General features: G+C 42.0%; 1 protein-coding gene across 1 annotated transcript in view; it reads left to right on the forward strand.

Moving 5' to 3' along the window:
- LOC100366394 (beta-1-syntrophin-like) overlaps positions 1 to 18457 on the forward strand; it is a 63436-nt gene that overhangs the window by 38532 nt on the left and 6447 nt on the right. The window contains exons 2-3 of the mRNA XM_085500554.1: positions 4884 to 5290; positions 15451 to 15596. Of these exons, the coding sequence (XP_085356680.1) occupies positions 4884 to 5290; positions 15451 to 15596 (553 nt within the window). The remainder of the gene's footprint in view (positions 1 to 4883; positions 5291 to 15450; positions 15597 to 18457) is intronic.

The raw sequence follows: 18457 nt of genomic DNA on the forward strand, positions 1-18457 counted from the left end.
CTGATTACCGATGACACCATTCTAACTCTATAACTCTAATGTGAGAATTTCACCAGCTGATTACGGATGGCACCATTCTAACTCTATAACTCTAATGTGAGAATTTCACCAGCTGATTACCGATGGCACCATTCTAACTCTATAACTCTAATGTGAGAATTTCACCAGCTGATTACCGATGGCACCATTCTAACTCTATAACTCTAATGTGAGAATTTCACCAGCTGATTACCGATGGCACCATTCTAACTCTATAACTCTAATGTGAGAATTTCACCAGCTGATTACTGATGACACCATTCTAACTCTATAACTCTAATGTGAGAATTTCACCAGCTGATTACCGATGGCACCATTCTAACTCTATAACTCTAATGTGAGAATTTCACCAGCTGATTACCGATGGCACCATTCTAACTCTATAACTCTAATGTGAGAATTTCACCAGCTGATTACCGATGACACCATTCTAACTCTATAACTCTAATGTGAGAATTTCACCAGCTGATTACGGATGGCACCATTCTAACTCTATAACTGTAATGTGAGAATTTCACCAGCTGATTACCGATGACACCATTCTAACTCTATAACTCTAATGTGAGAATTTCACCAGCTGATTACCGATGGCACCATTCTAACTCTATAACTCTAATGTGAGAATTTCACCAGCTGATTACCGATGGCACCATTCTAACTCTATAACTCTAATGTGAGAATTTCACCAGCTGATTACCGATGACACCATTCTAACTCTATAACTCTAATGTGAGAATTTCACCAGCTGATTACCGATGACACCATTCTAACTCTATAACTCTAATGTGAGAATTTCACCAGCTGATTACCGATGACACCATTCTAACTCTATAACTCTAATGTGAGAATTTCACCAGCTGATTACCGATGGCACCATTCTAACTCTATAACTCTAATGTGAGAATTTCACCAGCTGATTACCGATGACACCATTCTAACTCTATAACTCTAATGTGAGAATTTCACCAGCTGATTACGGATGGCACCATTCTAACTCTATAACTCTAATGTGAGAATTTCACCAGCTGATTACGGATGACACCATTCTAACTCTATAACTCTAATGTGAGAATTTCACCAGCTGATTACCGATGACACCATTCTAACTCTATAACTCTAATGTGAGAATTTCACCAGCTGATTACGGATGGCACCATTCTAACTCTATAACTCTAATGTGAGAATTTCACCAGCTGATTACCGATGACACCATTCTAACTCTATAACTCTAATGTGAGAATTTCACCAGCTGATTACCGATGGCACCATTCTAACTCTATAACTCTAATGTGAGAATTTCACCAGCTGATTACCGATGGCACCATTCTAACTCTATAACTCTAATGTGAGAATTTCACCAGCTGATTACCGATGACACCATTCTAACTCTATAACTCTAATGTGAGAATTTCACCAGCTGATTACCGATGGCACCATTCTAACTCTATAACTCTAATGTGAGAATTTCACCAGCTGATTACCGATGGCACCATTCTAACTCTATAACTCTAATGTGAGAATTTCACCAGCTGATTACCGATGACACCATTCTAACTCTATAACTCTAATGTGAGAATTTCACCAGCTGATTACGGATGGCACCATTCTAACTCTATAACTGTAATGTGAGAATTTCACCAGCTGATTACCGATGACACCATTCTAACTCTATAACTCTAATGTGAGAATTTCACCAGCTGATTACCGATGGCACCATTCTAACTCTATAACTCTAATGTGAGAATTTCACCAGCTGATTACCGATGGCACCATTCTAACTCTATAACTCTAATGTGAGAATTTCACCAGCTGATTACCGATGACACCATTCTAACTCTATAACTCTAATGTGAGAATTTCACCAGCTGATTACCGATGACACCATTCTAACTCTATAACTCTAATGTGAGAATTTCACCAGCTGATTACCGATGACACCATTCTAACTCTATAACTCTAATGTGAGAATTTCACCAGCTGATTACCGATGGCACCATTCTAACTCTATAACTCTAATGTGAGAATTTCACCAGCTGATTACCGATGACACCATTCTAACTCTATAACTCTAATGTGAGAATTTCACCAGCTGATTACGGATGGCACCATTCTAACTCTATAACTCTAATGTGAGAATTTCACCAGCTGATTACGGATGACACCATTCTAACTCTATAACTCTAATGTGAGAATTTCACCAGCTGATTACCGATGACACCATTCTAACTCTATAACTCTAATGTGAGAATTTCACCAGCTGATTACCGATGGCACCATTCTAACTCTATAACTCTAATGTGAGAATTTCACCAGCTGATTACCGATGGCACCATTCTAACTCTATAACTCTAATGTGAGAATTTCACCAGCTGATTACCGATGGCACCATTCTAACTCTATAACTCTAATGTGAGAATTTCACCAGCTGATTACCGATGGCACCATTCTAATTCTATAACTCTAATGTGAGAATTTCACCAGCTGATTACGGATGGCACCATTCTAACTCTATAACTCTAATGTGAGAATTTCACCAGCTGATTACCGATGGCACCATTCTAACTCTATAACTCTAATGTGAGAATTTCACCAGCTGATTACCGATGACACCATTCTAACTCTATAACTCTAATGTGAGAATTTCACCAGCTGATTACCGATGGCACCATTCTAACTCTATAACTCTAATGTGAGAATTTCACCAGCTGATTACCGATGGCACCATTCTAACTCTATAACTCTAATGTGAGAATTTCACCAGCTGATTACCGATGGCACCATTCTAACTCTATAACTCTAATGTGAGAATTTCACCAGCTGATTACGGATGGCACCATTCTAACTCTATAACTCTAATGTGAGAATTTCACCAGCTGATTACGGATGGCACCATTCTAACTCTATAACTCTAATGTGAGAATTTCACCAGCTGATTACCGATGACACCATTCTAACTCTATAACTCTAATGTGAGAATTTCACCAGCTGATTACGGATGGCACCATTCTAACTCTATAACTCTAATGTGAGAATTTCACCAGCTGATTACCGATGGCACCATTCTAACTCTATAACTCTAATGTGAGAATTTCACCAGCTGATTACCGATGGCACCATTCTAACTCTATAACTCTAATGTGAGAATTTCACCAGCTGATTACGGATGGCACCATTCTAACTCTATTATCCCTAGACACTAATACCTAACAGTTGATATGCATTGAAATGCAGGCAGTAACTATTAAAGAAGAGATCTTTCCTCAAAGTTTATTATTAAACAAACAATAATTTAATCAGTTCCATTTCATTGTTGTCTCTTGCAGGGTTTGCACTCGTGTCTCGGCAAGACGAGTCCCACTTACAAAATTCTAAGAAATTGAAATTTGACCCTGGATAACTTTATTAGAGATTGGACCCCAGCTTGCCTGAAAAACTGGGTCCCTCTTAAATAATTGGAGTCCGGGAAGCAAAATATGGGGTTAACGCATTCCCTGGTCTCTTGAGTATCATCCAATGTTTTTAAAGTTTGTCTCTCAACCGAGTCTGCCCCACCCCAAAACATTCTGATTGCTAATGGGAATTACAAATGAGTTATTATTTTTGGTTACCGTGGCGTCTTAGCTTTTTGGTAAGAAAATGATTTGCTTTCCTTGAATGATAATTTCAAAGTTTCTAAGCTGATGACATTTGTTGGTGATTTGTTGCCATGGTAATTAATTGATTTCTGCCTCCCCATATTGTATATCAAAGCAGCATTTAAAATAGAACTGAATTAGATGATTGTTAAAGCGTGGTGGTCATAGCGCAGCACGCGTTCAAATTTCATGTAAATAAACAATGTATTTCACATGCATTGTGTACGTCGCTATGAGTCCCATATCGAACAGGACGCGGCACGACGACTGTCGCCCTTTAAGTTACCAGTAAGTTGTTTGGAGTTAGAGATACTAAAGGTTGCTTACACATAATTGAGGTATCTTGTAACAGGTTATAAACATTCAATTACTATGATTATATGAAAATATCTTGAACTTGAATTTTTAATTGGAAAATGTATTTAGCATCTTAAGTAGCTATTTTGCATATCTTTATGGATACATGAATTATCTGGTAGTCTGTATGTATATGTTCTCAATAAGCACTGCCAGGTGTAACTATGCAATCATAAGGTGATAATTATGACTTTGAGAGTTGTTGCAGGTTGGCATCTCCGATGAATTCTGTCTAGTTTATATTATCATTACTGCTTGTGTGTAATTTTAAAGAAAAATTCTGAAATCTCTGGTATTTCTGATGTTGTTGTTGCTCTAAGATAAAACATAATAATTAGCCAATTTTAAGCATTTTCACTTGTTTTTCAAGTACTATTCAACACATTTTAATGAAACCTAATTGATAATGTACAGACCTGATTAGTTTTTGGTTGAAATCCATGTGTATTAATGACTTAATTTGCAACAGATTAAATGCAATGCAACTTGGTACATAGGTTAAATTTTGTGCTTACTAATTTGCATAAACTTTACTAATCTGTGGAGTATCTGTACATCAGGTTTCAGTGCAGTGTGTACATAGGTACTCCACAGATAATTTGAGTACCACTTACCACTCATCAAATTTTAATGAAACTAGTAAATACAGTATTCCTTATTTGTACTTCATGCTTCCAATACCTTCATCACACAGGAGTTCTTCTTAAGCTTTCTTCGATTTTCCACAGCCGTTGTACCGTTCATTATTCTGAAAGCTTTCAGATCTTTAATTAATGCCCTCCATATTATAACAATTTAACAGCTTATGTGTATTTGTATAATTTATTTTGTTTCTTGTTTGTTTTTTTGCAGTAAAGTATCTCCGAGAAGTAACTCCATATTTCCGAAGAAGCACAATAATTGGTGAAGTAGGTTGGGAAAACACATCTCCTTATGTGATCAAAGAACCCGGAGCTAATCCAAGTGCCACACGCAGTAACTGGACAGAAATGAAAACAATACCATTAAAACTCTGTCATGTGACACAGAATCTTACAATGCCTGACAGTGAACAAAGGATTGTAGAGTTACATTCCCCTGATGGACGTAGCTCAGTGATTATCCGCTGTAAGGATACTAGCAGCGCTGATCAGTGGTTTTCTGCCATACATGCCAATGTTAGTATTCTCGCTGCCAACGCTATTAATGAAGCTAATGACATATTACGAACCACACCTGCAAATAGGGAAATAAAGCACATGGGGTGGATTACAGAACAGGTGAGTTTGGCAAAGAAATTGTTATCAATTTAGATTACCCCTGCTGTATTACTGACATTACCCTGGGTATGATTCACTGACATTACCCTGGGTATGATCCACTGCTGTGTTACTTGCATTAACCAGGACATCATTCACTGACATTACCCTGGGTATGATCCACTGACATTACCCTGGGTATGATCCACTGACATTACCCTGGGTTTGATCCACTAACATTACCCTGGGTTTGATCCACTGACATTACCCTGGGTTTGATCCACTGCTGTGTTACTTGCATTAACCAGGACATCATTCACTGACATTACCCTGGGTTTGATCTACTGACATTACCCTGGGTTTGATCCACTGCTGTGTTACTTGCATTAACCAGGACATCATCTACTGACATTACCCTGGGTTTGATCCACTGCTGTGTTACTTGCATTAACCAGGACATCATTCACTGACATTACCCTGGGTTTGATCTACTGACATTACCCTGGGTTTGATCCACTGACATTACCCTGGGTTTGATCCACTGACATTACCCTGAGTATGATCCGCTGACATTGCCCCCGGTTTGATCAACTGTTATTACCCTGGGTTTGATCCACTGCTGTGTTACTTGCATTAACCAGGACATCATTCACTGTCATTACCCTGGGTATGATCCACTGACATTACCCTGGGTTTGTGCCACTGACATTACCCTGGGTTTGTGCCACTGACATTACCCTGGGTATGATCCACTGACATTACCCTGGGTTTGATCCACTGACATTACCCTGGGTATGATCCACTGACATTACCCTGGGTTTGATCCACTGACATTACCCTGGGTTTGTGCCACTGACATTACCCTGGGTATGATCCACTGACATTACCCTGGGTATGATCCACTTACATTACCCTGGGTATGATCCACTGACATTACCCTGGGTATGATCCACTGACATTACCCTGGGTATGATCCACTGACATTACCCTGGGTTTGATCCACTGACATTAACCTGGGTTTGATCCACTGACATTACCCTGGGTATGATCCACTGACATTACCCTGGGTTTGATCCACTGACATTACCCTGGGTTTGATCCACTGACATTAACCTGGGTTTGATCCACTGACATTACCCTGGGTTTGATCCACTGACATTACCCTGGGTTTGATCCACTGACATTACCCTGGGTTTGATCCACTGACATTAACCTGGGTTTGATCCACTGACATTACCCTGGGTTTGATCCACTGACATTACCCTGGGTTTGATCCACTGACATTAACCTGGGTTTGATCCACTGACATTACCCTGGGTTTGATCCACTGACATTACCCTGGGTTTGATCCACTGACATTACCCTGGGTTTTATCCACTGACATTACCCTGGGTTTGATCCACTGACATTACCCTGGGTTTGATCCACTGACATTACCCTGGGTTTGATCTACTGACATTACCCTGGGTATGATCCACTGACATTACCCTGGGTTTGATCCACTGACATTACCCTGGGTTTGATCTACTGACATTACCCTGGATTTGATCCACTGACATTACCCTGGGTTTGATCTACTGACATTACCCTGGGTATGATCCACTGACATTACCCTGGGTTTGATCCAATGACATTACCCTGGGTTTGATCTACTGACATTACCCTGGGTTTGATCCACTGCTGTGTTACTTGCATTAACCAGGACATCATTCACTGACATTACCCTGGGTTTGATCTACTGACATTACCCTGGGTTTGATCTACTGACATTACCCTGGGTATGATCCACTGACATTACCCTGGGTATGATCCACTGACATTACCCTGGGTATGATCCACTGACATTACCCTGGGTATGATCCACTGACATTACCTTGGGTATGATCCACTGACATTACCCTGGGTATGATCCACTGACATTACCCTGGGTATGATCCACTGACATTACCTTGGGTATGATCCACTGACATTACCCTGGGTTTGATCTACTGTCATATATTACACACAGTCATGGTCCATTGAGGGATGTGCCAAGCCAGCTGTACATGTAGAATGCTGAAATGGTTCCATGTGTTTTTGTTCAAAGTCAAATGCATAGAATGCCTACCAGTCTGTGCTTCTCAAAATAATTGGTGTAAGTTGTCCATAACTTGAATGAAGACTGCCTGCTTGCACATGTGTTTTGAGTTGGTCATGTAATATCCAAATGGTTTGTATCATGCTGGGCCCTATCAGCCATAGCTGATATTGGAATGCATTGACAGCAGACATTTCACAACATAGTAATAATTTTATGTGAACTGCTTAAGAGTTTTAATTCATAGAACGTCCCAGCAGATTTCTGGTGATTTACCAAAGAACTCTTCTTGTATAGCTGGAGAGTAAATGTTCATAATTTTACCTCATGGTTTGAAATACTTGTATGCACACTGTACTGAAACCTTGTGTGCACACTGTACTGAAACCTAGTGTGCACACTGTACTGAAACCTGGTATGCACAATGCATTGAAACCTGGTGTGCACAATGCACTGAAACCTGGTGTGCACACTGTACTGAAAACTGGTATGCACAATGCACTGAAACCTGGTGTGCACACTGTACTGAAACCTGGTATGCACAATGCACTGAAACCTGGTGTGCACAATGCACTGAAATCTGGTGTGCACAATGCACTGAAATCTGGTGTGCACAATGCACTGAAATCTGGTGTGCACACTGCACTGAAATCTGGTGTGCACAATGCACTGAAATCTGGTGTGCACACTGCACTGAAACCTGGTGTGCACACTGCACTGAAAGAGAAACCTGGTGTGCACACTGCACTGAAACCTGGTGTGCACACTGCACTGAAACCTAGTGTGCACACTGTACTGAAACCTGGTATGCACACTGCACTGGAACCTGGTATGCACAATGCACTGAAACCTGGTGTGCACAATGCACTGAAATCTGGTGTGCACACTGCACTGAAACCTGGTGTGCACACTGCACTGGAACCTGGTGTGCACACTGCACTGAAACCTGGTGTGCACACTGCACTGAAACCTGGTGTGCACACTGTACTGAAACCTGGTGTGTACACTGCACTGGAACCTGGTGTGCACACTGCACTGAAACCTGGTGTGCACACTGCACTGAAACCTGGTGTGCACACTGTACTGAAATCTGGTGTGCACACTGCACTGGAACCTGGTATGCACACTGCACTGGGACCTGGTGTGCACACTACACTAGAACCTGGTGTGCACACTGCACTAGAACCTGGTGTGCACACTGCACTGAAACCTGGTGTGCACACTGCACTGAAACCTGGTTTGCACACTGCACTGAAACCTGGTGTGCACACTGCACTGAAAGAGAAACCTGGTGTGCACACTGTACTGAAACATGGTGTGCACACTGCACTGAAACCTGGTGTGCACAATGCACTGAAATCTGGTGTGCACAATGCACTGAAATCTGGTGTGCACACTGTACTGAAATCTGGTGTGCACAATGCACTGAAATCTGGTGTGCACAATGCACTGAAATCTGGTGTGCACAATGCACTGAAATCTGGTGTGCACACTGCACTGAAACCTGGTGTGCACAATGCACTGAAAGAGAAACCTGGTATGCACACTGCACTGAAACCTGGTGTGCACAATGCACTGAAATCTGGTGTGCACAATGCACTGAAATCTGGTGTGCACACTGCACTGAAATCTGGTGTGCACACTGTACTGAAACCTGGTGTGCACATTGCACTGAAACCTGGTGTGCACATTGCACTGAAAGAGAAACCTGGTGTGCACACTGCATTGAAACCTGGTGTGCACACTGCACTGAAACCTGGTGTGCACACTGTACTGAAACCTAGTGTGCACACTGTACTGAAACCTGGTATGCACAATGCACTGAAACCTGGTGTGCACAATGCACTGAAACCTGGTGTGCACAATGCACTGAAATCTGGTGTGCACAATGCACTGAAACCTGGTATGCACAATGCACTGAAACCTGGTATGCACACTGCACTGAAACCTGGTGTGCACACTGTACTGAAACCTGGTATGCACAATGCACTGAAACCTGGTGTGCACACTGTACTGAAACCTGGTATGCACAATGCATTGCAATCTGGTGTGCACAATGCACTGAAATCTGGTGTGCACAATGCACTGAAATCTGGTGTGCACAATGCACTGAAATCTGCTGTGCACACTGCACTGAAATCTGCTGTGCACACTGCACTGAAACCTAGTGTGCACACTGTACTGAAACCTGGTATGCACACTGTACTGAAACCTGGTATGCACACTGCACTGGAACCTGGTATGCACAATGCACTGAAACCTGGTGTGCACAATGCACTGAAATCTGATGTGCACAATGCACTGAAATCTGATGTGCACACTGCACTGAAACCTGGTGTGCACAATGCACTGAAATCTGGTGTGCACACTGCACTGAAACCTGGTGTGCACACTGTACTGAAACCTGGTGTGCACACTGCACTGGAACCTGGTGTGCACACTGCACTGAAACCTGGTGTGCACACTGCACTGAAACCTGGTGTGCACACTGCACTGAAACCTGGTGTGCACACTGCACTGAAACCTGGTGTGCACACTGTACTGAAACCTGGTGTGTACACTGCACTGGAACCTGGTGTGCACACTGCACTGAAACCTGGTGTGCACACTGCACTGAAACCTGGTGTGCACACTGTACTGAAATCTGGTGTGCACACTGCACTGGAACCTGGTGTGCACACTGCACTGGGACCTGGTGTGCACACTACACTAGAACCTGGTGTGCACACTGCACTAGAACCTGGTGTGCACACTGCACTGAAACCTGGTGTGCACACTGCACTGAAACCTGGTTTGCACACTGCACTGAAACCTGGTGTGCACACTACACTAGAACCTGGTGTGCACACTGCACTAGAACCTGGTGTGCACACTGCACTGAAACCTGGTGTGCACACTGCACTGAAACCTGGTTTGCACACTGCACTGAAACCTGGTGTGCACACTGCACTGAAAGAGAAACCTGGTGTGCACACTGTACTGAAACCTGGTGTGCACACTGCACTGAAACCTGGTGTGCACAATGCACTGAAATCTGGTGTGCACAATGCACTGAAATCTGGTGTGCACACTGTACTGAAATCTGGTGTGCACAATGCACTGAAATCTGGTGTGCACAATGCACTGAAATCTGGTGTGCACAATGCACTGAAATCTGGTGTGCACACTGCACTGAAACCTGGTGTGCACAATGCACTGAAAGAGAAACCTGGTATGCACACTGCACTGAAACCTGGTGTGCACAATGCACTGAAATCTGGTGTGCACAATGCACTGAAATCTGGTGTGCACACTGCACTGAAATCTGGTGTGCACACTGTACTGAAACCTGGTGTGCACATTGCACTGAAACCTGGTGTGCACATTGCACTGAAAGAGAAACCTGGTGTGCACACTGCATTGAAACCTGGTGTGCACACTGCACTGAAACCTGGTGTGCACACTGTACTGAAACCTAGTGTGCACACTGTACTGAAACCTGGTATGCACAATGCACTGAAACCTGGTGTGCACAATGCACTGAAACCTGGTGTGCACAATGCACTGAAATCTGGTGTGCACAATGCACTGAAACCTGGTATGCACAATGCACTGAAACCTGGTATGCACACTGCACTGAAACCTGGTGTGCACACTGTACTGAAACCTGGTATGCACAATGCACTGAAACCTGGTGTGCACACTGTACTGAAACCTGGTATGCACAATGCATTGCAATCTGGTGTGCACAATGCACTGAAATCTGGTGTGCACAATGCACTGAAATCTGGTGTGCACAATGCACTGAAATCTGCTGTGCACACTGCACTGAAATCTGCTGTGCACACTGCACTGAAACCTAGTGTGCACACTGTACTGAAACCTGGTATGCACACTGTACTGAAACCTGGTATGCACACTGCACTGGAACCTGGTATGCACAATGCACTGAAACCTGGTGTGCACAATGCACTGAAATCTGATGTGCACAATGCACTGAAATCTGATGTGCACACTGCACTGAAACCTGGTGTGCACACTGTACTGGAACCTGGTGTGCACACTGCACTGGAACCTGGTGTGCACACTGTACTGAAACCTGGTGTGCACACTGTACTGAAACCTGGTGTGCACACTGTACTGAAACCTGGTGTGCACTCTGTACTGAAACCTGGTGTGCACACTGTACTGAAACCTGGTGTGCACACTGCACTTGAACCTGGTGTGCACACTGCACTGGAACCTGGTGTGCACACTGCACTGAAACCTGGTGTGTACACTGCACTGAAACCTGGTGTGTACACTGCACTGAAATCTGGTATGCACACCACACTGAAAGAGAAACCTGGTATGCACACTGCACTGAAACCTGGTGTGCACAATGCACTGAAATCTGGTGTGCACAATGCACTGAAATCTGGTGTGCACACTGCACTGAAATCTGGTGTGCACACTGCACTGAAACCTGGTGTGCACACTGCACTGAAACCTGGTGTGCACATTGCACTGAAACCTGGTGTGCACATTGCACTGAAAGATAAACCTGGTGTGCACACTGCATTGAAACCTGGTGTGCACACTGCACTGAAACCTGGTGTGCACACTGTACTGAAACCTAGTGTGCACACTGTACTGAAACCTGGTATGCACAATGCACTGAAACCCGGTGTGCACAATGCACTGAAACCTGGTGTGCACAATGCACTGAAATCTGGTGTGCACAATGCACTGAAACCTGGTATGCACAATGCACTGAAACCTGGTATGCACACTGCACTGAAACCTGGTGTGCACACTGTACTGAAACCTGGTATGCACAATGCACTGAAACCTGGTGTGCACACTGTACTGAAACCTGGTATGCACAATGCACTGAAACCTGGTATGCACACTGCACTGAAACCTGGTATGCACACTGCACTGAAACCTGGTGTGCACAATGCACTGAAATCTGGTGTGCACAATGCACTGAAATCTGGTGTGCACACTGCACTGAAATCTGGTGTGCACACTGCACTGAAATCTGGTGTGCACAATGCACTGAAATCTGCTGTGCACACTGCACTGAAACCTGGTGTGCACACTGCACTGAAAGAGAAACCTGGTGTGCACACTGCACTGAAACCTGGTGTGCATACTGCACTGAAACCTAGTGTGCACACTGTACTGCAACCTGGTATGCACACTGCACTGGAACCTGGTATGCACAATGCACTAAAACCTGGTTTGCACAATGCACTGAAATCTGATGTGCACACTGCACTGAAATCTGATGTGCACACTGCACTGAAACCTGGTGTGCACACTGTACTGAAACCTGGTATGCACAATGCACTGAAACCTGCTGTGCACACTGCACTGAAACCTGGTGTGCACACTGCACTGAAACCTGGTGTGCATACTGCACTGAAACCTAGTGTGCACACTGTACTGCAACCTGGTATGCACACTGCACTGGAACCTGGTATGCACAATGCACTAAAACCTGGTGTGCACACTGCACTGAAATCTGGTGTGCACACTGCACTGAAACCTGGTGTGCACACTGCACTGAAACCTGGTGTGCACATTGCACTGAAACCTGGTGTGCACATTGCACTGAAAGAGAAACCTGGTGTGCACACTGCATTGAAACCTGGTGTGCACACTGCACTGAAACCTGGTGTGCACACTGTACTGAAACCTAGTGTGCACACTGTACTGAAACCTGGTATGCACAATGCACTGAAACCTGGTGTGCATAATGCACTGAAACCTGGTGTGCACAATGCACTGAAAGCTGGTGTGCACAATGCACTGAAACCTGGTATGCACAATGCACTGAAACCTGGTATGCACACTGCACTGAAACCTGGTGTGCACGCTGTACTGAAACCTGGTGTGCACGCTGTACTGAAACCTGGTGTGCACGCTGTACTGAAACCTGGTATGCACAATGCACTGAAACCTGGTATGCACACTGCACTGAAATCTGGTGTGCACACTGCACTGAAATCTGGTGTGCACACTGCACTGAAATCTGGTGTGCACACTGCACTGACACCTGGTGTGCACACTGCACTGAAAGAGAAACCTGGTGTGCACACTGCACTGAAACCTGGTGTGCACACTGCACTGAAACCTGGTGTGCACAATGCACTGAAACCTAGTGTGCACACTGTACTGCAACCTGGTATGCACACTGCACTAGAACCTGGTATGCACAATGCACTAAAACCTGGTGTGCACAATGCACTGAAATCTGATGTGCACACTGCACTGAAACCTGGTGTGCACTCTGTACTGAAACCTGGTATGCACTCTGTACTGAAACCTGGTGTGCACACTGCACTGAAACCTGGTGTGCACACTGCACTGAAACCTGGTGTGCACACTGCACTGAAACCTGGTGTGCACACTGCACTGACACCTGGTGTGCACACTGCACTGACACCTGGTGTGCACACTGCACTGAAACCTGGTGTGCACACTGCACTGACACCTGGTGTGCACACTGCACTGACACCTGGTGTGCACACTGCACTGACACCTGGTGTGCACACTGCACTGCAATCTGGTGTGCACACTGCACTGACACCTGGTGTGCACACTGCACTGACACCTGGTGTGCACACTGCACTGACACCTGGTGTGCACACTGCACTGACACCTGGTGTGCACACTGCACTGACACCTGGTGTGCACACTGCACTGACACCTGGTGTGCACACTGCACTGACACCTGGTGTGCACACTGCACTGACACCTGGTGTGCACACTGCACTGACACCTGGTGTGCACACTGCACTGACACCTGGTGTGCACACTGCACTGACACCTGGTGTGCACACTGCACTGACACCTGGTGTGCACACTGCACTGACACCTGGTGTGCACACTGCACTGACACCTGGTGTGCACACTGCACTGACACCTGGTGTGCACACTGCACTGACACCTGGTGTGCACACTGCACTGACACCTGGTGTGCACACTGCACTGACACCTGGTGTGCACACTGCACTGACACCTGGTGTGCACACTGCACTGACACCTGGTGTGCACACTGCACTGACACCTGGTGTGCACACTGCACTGACACCTGGTGTGCACACTGCACTGACACCTGGTGTGCACACTGCACTGACACCTGGTGTGCACACTGCACTGAAATCTGTGCATATACAAAATATAAATATGTAAGCCTTTCAATATACATATATTCCATAATTTGTAAAAAAAAAAAAAAAAATATAAGATATGTATCCACTGTGTAACTTTTTCAGAAAGTTGTGATAGTGGATTTAATTTGTTCCCCCAAAATACAAACTGATGTGACTAAGAATTAACGCATTTTATAAACAGTTCATTAACAGTATGTGATAGGAATTGCACTGAACTTGATGCATGTAATTTTCAAAAGCAACATGGACACTGAATTCTGGGAACATTTTCTGTTCATTCCCTGCTTGTTAAAATACTCACTTATGTTTGCTGTAGTTTTATTTTCTTCATCTGACATACTAATGTACGAGTATAAATTTCAAACATCTTATTATTTTTTGACCCCAGATGGTTGTCTTTTTTTCTTCATTTAGCCAGTCAGTATGAATGTTGTATTATAATATTTATTATTATTAAATCTTTATTGCAGGATATAAAGTGGAAAAGTTTGTATATCCCATATTAAAAAAAAACTTGACTTATAAATTCAGTGTTCTTCCATAGCTGTGGTGTATATATAAGTTTACGATACACAGCATAAAACTTCAAACATAAATGACTGTCTGATGTAAAAGCACCCCTATTATCACTTTTACAAAATGTAGTTAGACGTGTATAGAGTGAAAAAATTATGTTTTGTCTAAGAGTGTCGGAATGTTGGAAGACACAAACATACCGCTGGCACTACAGTATACGCAACACGGAGATCATCAATACTTTTTTGACTATGTATGTAAATAATGTATATAAATTCTGATTGGTTGTAATTTGTAACCCCAGGTGGTTTTCTCTTCAGACAGTCAGTATGAATGTTGTCTGATTGGTTTGAATGTTGCAATCCCAAGTGTTGCTCATCGTATTTAACTAATCGTAATAACTATTGCCTGATTTCTATTTATGCTTTACTTTCCTTTCCTCACAGCAAAGCAACAATGATGGCGGTCCACCATCATGGAAACCAGTGTTTTTAGCTTTGACAGATAAAGATATTTTGATGTATGACAGTGTCCCATGGTCCAGAGAAGAATGGGCTGCACCATTCCAAAGTCATCCACTATTAGCAACAAGGTACGTCTCTCACCATGTAATCTGGGAATTTTTTGAACATGTTCAAGTCCACTTTTATAAAATAAACATAAAATAACATTTTTTTTCTAAAATTTTGAACAAGATCTGTAAGCAGTGGGGAATTATATCCATAAAGAAATTATAGAAAACTACATAAAAATATCTCAAATGTATAGTGGAAATAATTATATAGACCAGTCTAAACCAGTCTGAACTGAACATCCAGTAGATAATTATTATGCAGAGTGAATTAGATAAGGTCTTTGGTTCAGAAAGGTTTTAATTTCTACATGATTTGATTGAGACAGGTAAAGTATGAATAAATAAAAATTTAATAAAAGATATGAAGGTCTTGATATAACCATGGTAACCAGATTAACAGATTGATCAGACATGTGGTATGGATTACAGTACTGATTATTTCGTCTCCAAGGTAGGGAATAAGCAAGTGAAGTAGGATAAGATATCTGTCTGTTCCTGATGGAGTATTTTCAATAATCTGTGTTTTATAGAGAACATCAACTTATAATATAATAATGCAGGGAATAAGACAATGTATTATCTTGTCACAGGATTCTATGTTTGTTATTTAATTACTTAATTCAAAAAGGACTTCTGTAAACCACATTTTTACGACACATTTATGCAAGTTTTTTTATCAATAACAATTTCACTGGTGTCCTAAAGACAATGACTTATTGTCTCTGCACCTCATTACTATTAATCGTGAAAATTTCTAGAAAATGGTTTCATACATAGTTTTGTTATCGCATGGTGATGTGTTCAAGTGACTAAACGTTTCAACCTAGGGAGCCCTGCTATCCTGTGTTCAAGTGACTAAACGTTTCAACCTAGGGAGCCCTGCTATCCTGTGTTTAATCCTCAAAATTCTTTACAACCAAGACATGTATAATAGAGTAATTCTTCTTTTATTTAATGAAAAACAACTTTGATTTGTAAGTTAATGCAGCAATAGCTGTATCTTCTTTCTCTGATTTTAATAAAACATTTCCTGTGTCATTTGTACCAATTTGTAAAGGTCATCACCAAGATGTGGACTAGCATAACATATACGTTATATACTAACATTGTACATTAAATCATGTGCAAGTGGTAAAACATGACTGTGGGGTTGCGTCCTGGTTGAAATCCAGCGAATCTCAGTTATTACAGACAAGATGACAACTTACCTAGGGCTCTGAACAATATGTACCCATCACAGAACATATTTCAATGAAATGGCGACTACTCTTCCCTTCATTTTCACATTTCACAGGACATATCTCATGCTTGAACGTATTAACTTTAAACTTCAAACATACATCAGACATTATATTGGACGTATGCACATGCTTTCTTTCTTAATACGATTCAAGATGGCCCAATGGCAGCCATTTTAAGGCCAAAAATGCATCAAAATAGTATATTTCCACTATTCTATAACCAAATCATGTGTGGATGGATTTGGTTTAAACTTAGTAACTTACATCAAACACAATGGAAACTTGATGTACATCATTTTATTTTTTGGATCAAATTCAAAATAGCTCGACTGGCGGCCATTTTGATTCAAGGAATGCAGATAGTGATAGTGAAATTGAATACCAGCGAAAATTAATACCTTTACCATAACTAGTAAATGTCTTCATGAAATTTAAATTACTATTAAATTTAAGACGAATCTTAAAAAAAAGCTTTCCTTTTAAACATATGATAAAAACAAAAAAATTACTGCTAGAAAACATATTCCGTAATACGCTGTATCGCATATTGACAGAGTGAGTCATAATACTTAATGCATCACTTCACTTTCATCTGACCGGGTAATTCAGAATTGAATCGTCTGCTATCCTGTGTTCAAGTGACTAAACGTTTCAACCTAGGGAGCCCTGCTATCCTGTGTTTAATCCTCAAAATTCTTTACAACCAAGACATGTATAATAGAGTAATTCTTCTTTTATTTAATGAAAAACAACTTTGATTTGTAAGTTAATGCAGCAATAGCTGTATCTTCTTTCTCTGATTTTAATAAAACATTTCCTGTGTCATTTGTACCAATTTGTAAAGGTCATCACCAAGATGTGGACTAGCATAACATATACGTTATATACTAACATTGTACATTAAATCATGTGCAAGTGGTAAAACATGACTGTGGGGTTGCGTCCTGGTTGAAATCCAGCGAATCTCAGTTATTACAGACAAGATGACAACTTACCTAGGGCTCTGAACAATATGTACCCATCACAGAACATATTTCAATGAAATGGCGACTACTCTTCCCTTCATTTTCACATTTCACAGGACATATCTCATGCTTGAACGTATTAACTTTAAACTTCAAACATACATCAGACATTATATTGGACGTATGCACATGCTTTCTTTCTTAATACGATTCAAGATGGCCCAATGGCAGCCATTTTAAGGCCAAAAATGCATCAAAATAGTATATTTCCACTATTCTATAACCAAATCATGTGTGGATGGATTTGGTTTAAACTTAGTAACTTACATCAAACACAATGGAAACTTGATGTACATCATTTTATTTTTTGGATCAAATTCAAAATAGCTCGACTGGCGGCCATTTTGATTCAAGGAATGCAGATAGTGATAGTGAAATTGAATACCAGCGAAAATTAATACCTTTACCATAACTAGTAAATGTCTTCATGAAATTTAAATTACTATTAAATTTAAGACGAATCTTAAAAAAAAGCTTTCCTTTTAAACATATGATAAAAACAAAAAAATTACTGCTAGAAAACATATTCCGTAATACGCTGTATCGCATATTGACAGAGTGAGTCATAATACTTAATGCATCACTTCACTTTCATCTGACCGGGTAATTCAGA

The sequence above is a fragment of the Saccoglossus kowalevskii genome, chromosome 6, assembly GCF_978046115.1.
Source record: "Saccoglossus kowalevskii chromosome 6, keSacKowa6.1, whole genome shotgun sequence".
Lineage (NCBI taxonomy): Eukaryota > Metazoa > Hemichordata > Enteropneusta > Harrimaniidae > Saccoglossus > Saccoglossus kowalevskii.